The following is a 7241-nucleotide window of genomic DNA, read 5'->3' on the forward strand; positions in this document are numbered from 1 at the left end:
TTTTTTGAATTTATATTTTGAACGAGTTGATACGTCATTATTCGATAAAATTTAAAATTATTAAAGTTAGAACCAATTAGTAATCGACACGTGTCTAGTATCACCTTGTTACACGTATCATGTCATAAATTGGGTCATATGAAAATGGGTCCAAGATTAAATGAGTCTGAGATTGAGTCAAAGCCCAAATCCAAATACTCATAAAGACTTTATAATTTTTTAAAATAATGATTTCTCCATTCAAATTAATTAAAGATTTGTAATTAATTATTTTTTTTTTTTGGTTAAATTATAAATTTGAGGTAGAGGATTTAAAATTTGTTTAATCTTGAATTTTAAAATTTTGAGTTTTGTGTTATTTTTAATTTTGCGTGAATTTTAAAAATTAAATAGAAAATTATAATTCATAAAATTCGTCTCCATTGTTCCGAAGAACACAGTGTGATCTGACCAAAACCAGAAATTCAGCCTCTGAAATTCTCCAATTCCCCTTTTTCCATTTTCACCAATTCCCAGCTTCCGTCTGTCACAAATCCCACTCCCTCAAAAGCCACCATGCCCGATTCGCCATAACACACAATTTCAAATTCCATTCCGACCCCTTTCTCCCAACAAGATGTCCTCCGAAGACATGAATGGGCTCAACTCCCACCTCGTCTTCCAAGAGGATGCCATGCCCTTCAATTGCGCCACCACGTCGCAGCGCCGCGTCGCCGACCCAGCTCCCAAAACCCGCGAGCTCTGCGGTTTCATGGACGATAAGCTCTTACCTGTCGACCGCGACCGATTTTTTGTTCACCAGGGCGAAGATTTTCGCCGGAGTGTGTTCGGTCATAGCCGGAATTGGAATGGTAATGAGGGTGCAAGAACTGGTAGTGGCAAAGGGTCGGATGAGGAAGATGATGACGATGAAGATGACGATGAGGAAGATGAAGTCGATGATGGTGATGATGATGTTGTTGTTGAGGGGCTTGCTTCTTTGGATGATGTCAATAAGTGTACTAAAACTGCTAACCCTAACAACACCAACAAAGACATAAGCGATCAGAGTAGTGATGGGTTGAAGAATGGGGCGAACAAATTGGGGAATGGGAAGCTTAAGCACCATTCATCGTTTGGTAAGAACTTTGTACATCCAATTTTCAATCCCCAAATAGAAACTATGATTTTAGAATGTTTGTTTGAATAATCTGCTCCCATTTTGAAAATTACTATAAATTGTTCTTATGGGTTTTAGGTGGAACTCTGTTGGTCAAGGATGGCTTGGTTGGCTCTTCAGGCTGTAACACAGGAGCTACTCGGAACGACCCAAATGCGGTTACAATAGCAGAACCTGAAAATGCTTATTATTCCCAGTATTTGCAAGGCACTGAGGGATCTACTTCTGGGCAGAAGGATTTAGCTATAGAAAATGGATGTGGTTTTGGGAGAAGGGATGTTTCGTTTTCAAGCGAACCTGAAGAGTCTCTGAGAGCAATTCTCACCGACCCTGTGACGTGAGTTCTAAGTGTTTCAATTATGTTTCATTTGGTTGAGCCTGTCAATCATGTTGAAGTATGAACTTGATGCTTGCAGTTTGATTCTAGTGTGTTTTCATGAAGGAAATATGATATGTTCTTATATTTTCTTCACTTATTTATCCATCTCAATTGTTTCTGGTGATATATTTACTTCTTCTTGGAATCAGGGGCGCTCTCATGGACGATGCAATGATATTGCCGTGTGGGCATTCCTTTGGGAGTGGTGGAATACAACATGTTCTTAGAGTAGTGAGTTACTGGCAAGAACACTGCTCATCTATGCCGTTTAAATTGCTTTTCATCATGTTAGCTATCATTTTTTCCATCATGTTCAAACATAAGAGGTGCATTGAAACTGTTTGGTGGGTAGAATCCTGATCATGAGAGACCCTTTTCAGGCCGTGAGATTTATGAAAATATAACTATCAAAGTTCCAAGGAATTTCAAAATTAAAGAAGATAACAATTTTTGCTATAAAAATGAGTCTACTACCTTATATGTAGCAGGCTTGAACTCGAATGTTGGCATCTATAAGTTCATAGCTTTTCAGTTTTCGATAATCGGACTCGAGTTTTGTCACGACTGAGCTTATGAACTTGTATTTTTCAGTGTATCATGATGTAAAACTTGGCGACCTGTCTCTTAGCTGTGGGAATTCAAGTAATTTGGCTAGATAACCAGAATTTAGTCTTAGTGAGTTTGTCATGCATTTTCTTGATTTGGATTCTGAATACTCACTTTCTGTTGCAAGTATTAATGTATACCAATCTTGTGCACCTTAATTTCCATTGCTATATGGCTGCTCTGTTCATATTAATCAGTCAATTATTTTGTCGACCTCGGTTGAAATAGTTTCTGCATTTCTCTTGATGTCTTTTCAGAAATCTTGTTACTCATGTTCTCAGTCAGTTTCTGAAGATTCTATTGCTCAAAACTTATGTGAGTACACATTTCTCCGCACTTACTCTCAGAATAGTGAAGTAATAGATTGATATTCTCTTTGAACGTCGTTGTCATGAACATTTTCACGATCTTCGTTTTCGTGTCGTGATATTTTCATCTTCAGCTCTACAAGCTGCAGTCCAAGCATTCCGCCGGGAAGAAGAACTGTTATTTTACCGCTCACCGAAAAGGAGAAGGGAGAGGTTTGAGCAGGTATTTGCTTGGTACCTGGCAAGTTCTACTCGTGGATTTACGTTCGTCGCACTTTCGCTTCAGAGCGAACGATATTCTCGTACTGCAACTGCTTCCAAGTTTTTAATAATCATTGTAGTGTTTGCATATGTAGGATAAAGGTGGTTATGGTGATTCAACTCTCATGGATACTCCACGAGGTCGTGGTGTTCAGTTTCCTTTTGCAGTGACAGATAGGGTGATTATCAAGGTGAGCATAAAACTGTAGTCTTATTTAGTTCCTATATTATAACATGTTGAAACTAATATTACAGCCTTAACGGATCAGGGGAACAAGAGGACGCCGCAGCGTTTTGTGGGACGTGAGGCTGTCGTTACAGCACAGTGCTTGAATGGATGGTTTGTCATTTTTTGTTCCTCATTTTATTTTGTTTCCAAAACGAGTAAATGGGGCAACGAAAAATAAGATTGAAATTTGTTTTCTGCAAATGCTACCTGATCTTAGTTTACAAAATGGCATCTTCTTACACTACAGGTATGTGGTGAAAACACTAGACAATGCAGAGAGTGTAAAGTTGCAGTACCGATCGCTTGCGAGGGTTCCAAATGATGCAGCATCGAAGACGATAACAAAGAAGGTTGCACCGAATTGGCTTTAGACTCGCAATATAGATTATAGGAACTTGAATTTGAGATGGATTAGGAGCCTAGTTTTTAGAGGCTCATTATGTTGGATTTACATACACACAAAGGAATTGCTGTAAATATGGTTATGACAGATATTTTGCATGGTTGAGCTTAAGGAGAGGTAGAATGAGTTTTGAGACGTGAGTAGCATTGTGTTCAAGTAAAGAGCTCACCTAAATTTTGACACCTGAGTAGCATTGTTCTGGCTTGGATTGTAACAGTGCGTTTTTAGATCAGAATGTTTCTATCTCTAGGAGATTAATTTGAATTTGATTGGGTTAATAGGAACTTTAATTGAAATTAAAAAATGTCGAACCATAAGTAGAGTAGAAGAGATGGGAAATGGAAGAGGTAGGTGATGAAGCATAGATCAACGATAACAAAAATAAATATAACGACTCGTGCCCAGAATTCGAATCTAAATTTAGTACCTAATAGCCCAAACATTCGATAGTCACGCTTCTAAGAGTGAAAACCATCCTCATAAACCAATTCTTTTAACTTTTCTTAGTTATCTTAGATATGATTTCGGTTCATTCATGTATTTCTCTAACCGAGTATCATAAAGTCAAAGAAGCATTACACAATAATAGAAATTGCATCCAAGAAGTTAGAAAAGTGCAGAGAAAAGGAGATGGGTGTATATATCCAAAAAAATACCAGTAGTCTCTGAAGGCTGTGAAACTAATGCTTGATTTCTAAGAGAAAAACTCAACGAGTACACTTTCTTTTTCCTTCTCAGAACAGCCTTCAAAGGATTCAAGAGAAAAAAAGAGAGAAAACTAATCACTATACCACAGCAGCAGGCAGCACATTTAAGGCTTACAAAGCTAGAATTTAGCCCNAAAAAAAAAAAAAAAAAAAAAAAAAAAAAAAAAAAAAAAAGGGAAGAAAAAATCAGAAACAGGATACATTCTCTGAGAAAAGAAAGTTGCAAGTTGAATATATGGAAGCTGCAGCTGCCCCAACAGCTAATGCTCTCTCTGTGTTATTCATTTTCTTTGTTCTGCAAACAAAAACAAAAAAAAAAAAAGACATTTGCATACAGTTCTGGTCTATTGATTACCATCTCAAACAGGCTTGGTGTGTGTGTAGCAAGGATATCTTAATAAGTATGCAGGGATATCATCAAAGGACACATAGGGACCCTATCGAAAGTAATTCTTTGAACTCTGACTTCAATTTAGTCGCTGTAGCCCTTATGCTTTGATTAAAGTTTACTAGACGTCTCTACGTGGAGCGCAGCGAACAATGTCAATTAGATTTATGAGACTTTTTTCTTTAATGCAGCCAGAAGTCACTCAGTTAAGTGTCTAACCAAACCATAGGCAGACACCCTAATGAAGCTTTTGAAATCATAGCAACTAAGTTGAAATTAAGATTGTAGCAAAAGATGAAAAAGATTTGCAGATGAATACTATACACGCAAAAGTAATGAGGCACGTAACCCGGAATTAAACTTGGAGTCTAACCTCGAGTCATTTTGGGTTTCTCCCAGTTGCGGTGAGCCGAAAGCTGCGCTTGACTGAGCATGAGTAAGCCCTTGATCACAATGCATCTGCATTTCTTTTACTTGGTTCAACCAACATTCCTGAAGTTCAAAGGTAGAATTCAATTGCCAATACCATATTCAGCCTATTGATTGGATTAATTGTCCAAAGAAATTTTGTTTGAAATTGAATTCTCGTGCACATGAAAGCAACCGAACAGCACAATGTCGTACAGTATACTCACTAATTGTTTCTCTTCTTCAGCAAGAGCTTTATCCATCTGATCGAACAGTTTCGTCCATCTTGCTTGATGTAGATCAGCAGAGGAAACAACCGAAGTTTCTTCGAGCGAATTCTTCGCAACATATGGATCGTTCTCTTCATTAGATGGAAATTCTTTAGATATTAGAAATGGCAACTCTGTAGAAATAACTGCTCGAACCCTTTTTTTACTCCGTCGTAGAGCTGCATAAAGACATGTCAGTTTTATTCCCAACAGCCAAACGCAGAATACAAAAGACTAAGAAGGTTACCCGAAAGACGCCCTTTGATGTCCTGATGCATTAAATCCAACCATTGAGAAGCAACAGTAGCAGCTGAATAACAATCACATTCATGTAACCACATAGATATAACAGGAAATATTTCATAACAGTTAAGAGAGTATTAAGGAATACAAGAGCTACTGACCTTTAAGAGAAAGAGATGAAATACATGTCAAATTTTCTTCTTCATCATTAGACACTGGACAAGCATTCTCAGACACAGCATGTGATGATGATGGCTCAAGTGCAAGATTTTCCTTGTCTTTTGTAGTATTCGATTGTGAAGTATAGTTCTTGCCGATGGCTCGATCTAACATAATTTGTCCATGGTCCACACCTTCAGGCTCCGTTATCAACGATCTTGTCAAGGAGCATACTCTTTTTTGCCTACTGGCAGAAAAATTATTTGACGGGCCGTATACTTGAGAAGAGCCAAATACATTTACCTCTGGATCATTGGTGTTTTCAAGATCCCTTTTGGCTCCTGCCTTGGAGACATGTCTTTTTTCCGATAGAAGCTTATTAGCTAGGCGTTCGTTTTCTTGTTTTTCAGACCTTACAATTGCCTCAATAATCGAATGGACCTGTTTTCTATTTCTTACATGGTTTATAATCCCGGGATTCAGTTCAGTAAGCAAACCACTTGGAGCAGCAATCTTGGTGAACCGATCGATCTGCTCTTTCTTAGCAAGCTCCAACTTCTTCTCTCTTTTTGCAATTTCCATCTTTTTTTTATGAGCATCGTTTTTGCTTCTCCTCCCACATTGCTTTAGTGCCGGTATGCTTACATGAGATGCCGAAAGAAATCCATTTTGCTTCATCTCCTTCCAAATTCTTAATGGATCCTTCTCTCCCAATGGACCCGTAGAGCTAGCACATTCGGAGGAATCCTGTGACTTCAACCTATTGCAGTTCTTGAGAGGGTGAACGATTTCCAGGTTTATAGAGCTAGAAACATCTTCTACATTGAGATCTAAATCAATGCCTCTTGCAGCTACACGTGAGCCTTTGTTGCTCCTGAGCTCATGTTGTTTTCTAGAAATGTCCACCAAATCGATGTTATCGGAACCTGAACTTTTAGCAACACAAACTTCAGTATTAAGATCCAGTGGTCTAAGGGTAGGGCTAACAGCTCCCACGAACACGTTAGTCTCCTCAGCCATTTTGGCTGGAGAAGCATTAACATCCAATTTCTTAGGCACATCAACTGCTAGGAACCCCTCTTCTTCAACCATCTGACATTCGTCACTAGCTTCATATGTTTTCGAACAATTCTCCTGAAGAACACTCATCGCTGCCACACCAATTTTAGAATAAGAGAAACAATGTTCACATGAAAAAGAAGAGAACAATCCAAAAGGCTTCCTAACCAGAATTCTAAGATTTCATCAAGAACACAAATCCCTACCTTGAGAACCACACATGGATCCAGAATCTCGCAATTTTATCCTCTTAAGATCAGTCTCACACTGTTCTTCAAAATTACTGCTACTTCTCTTCCCGCCTAAATTCTAAAATAGGGGAAACCGATTCAATCAAGCATAAACGAAATCCCAGAACAAAAATAATCCAGTTCAACAGTGTAGAAGAAGTAAATTAAGAACAGAACCAACCTTAGTTTTCGATCCGGGCGAGGACAAAAAGGGGTCTGAATCGATTCTGGAATCGCACCGATCATCCATAAGCTTGAAACCCAGTTGAAATGGAAGAGAATCGGGTACAAAAATAAAAAAAATAGCAACGATTGTTCGAAGTAGAGGAAGAAAAAGAGCGCACTTTTGGGGCGAGTTGAAAGGATTGGCGCGCAATCTACAAGTGTGTGAAGTTTTTGAGAATCTAAATGAAGAGGTGGTGGGTTAGGGTTT

General features: G+C 38.4%; 2 protein-coding genes across 2 annotated transcripts; one reads left to right on the plus strand and one right to left on the minus strand.

Moving 5' to 3' along the window:
* Positions 1–424: 424 nt before the first annotated feature.
* Positions 425–3532, plus strand: LOC111801885 (U-box domain-containing protein 62). Its single transcript, XM_023686103.1, has 8 exons — positions 425–1118; positions 1238–1496; positions 1688–1769; positions 2402–2459; positions 2587–2675; positions 2809–2904; positions 2983–3053; positions 3190–3532. Exons 1-8 carry the CDS (start codon positions 617–619, stop codon positions 3311–3313), a joined length of 1281 nt encoding a protein of 426 aa, XP_023541871.1. The 5' UTR covers positions 425–616; the 3' UTR covers positions 3314–3532.
* A 428-nt stretch (positions 3533–3960) lies between these two features.
* Positions 3961–7241, minus strand: LOC111801878. Its single transcript, XM_023686089.1, has 7 exons — positions 6990–7241; positions 6785–6887; positions 5522–6670; positions 5365–5427; positions 5076–5296; positions 4814–4932; positions 3961–4347 (listed from the first exon to the last, which is right to left on the minus strand). Exons 1-7 carry the CDS (start codon positions 7056–7058, stop codon positions 4239–4241), a joined length of 1833 nt encoding a protein of 610 aa, XP_023541857.1. The 5' UTR covers positions 7059–7241; the 3' UTR covers positions 3961–4238.

This window comes from Cucurbita pepo, chromosome LG01, assembly GCF_002806865.2.
Source record: "Cucurbita pepo subsp. pepo cultivar mu-cu-16 chromosome LG01, ASM280686v2, whole genome shotgun sequence".
NCBI classification, from domain to species: Eukaryota; Viridiplantae; Streptophyta; class Magnoliopsida; order Cucurbitales; family Cucurbitaceae; genus Cucurbita; species Cucurbita pepo.

Excerpts from the sequence above, each read along its gene's own strand:
- LOC111801885 (XM_023686103.1), top strand. The coding sequence starts at position 617 with ATGTCCTCCGAAGACATGAATGGGCTCAACTCCCACCTCGTCTTCCAA. Across the intron at positions 1,770-2,401 it reads TACAACATGTTCTTAGAGTA|AAATCTTGTTACTCATGTTC; the intron begins GTGAGTTACTGG and ends ATGTCTTTTCAG. Across the intron at positions 2,676-2,808 it reads GAAGGGAGAGGTTTGAGCAG|GATAAAGGTGGTTATGGTGA; the intron begins GTATTTGCTTGG and ends TTGCATATGTAG.
- LOC111801878 (XM_023686089.1), bottom strand. The coding sequence starts at position 7,058 with ATGGATGATCGGTGCGATTCCAGAATCGATTCAGACCCCTTTTTGTCC. Across the intron at positions 5,428-5,521 it reads TTCATCTCTTTCTCTTAAAG|CTGCTACTGTTGCTTCTCAA; the intron begins GTCAGTAGCTCT and ends ATTGTTATTCAG. Across the intron at positions 4,348-4,813 it reads GAAACCCAAAATGACTCGAG|AACAAAGAAAATGAATAACA; the intron begins GTTAGACTCCAA and ends TTTTGTTTGCAG.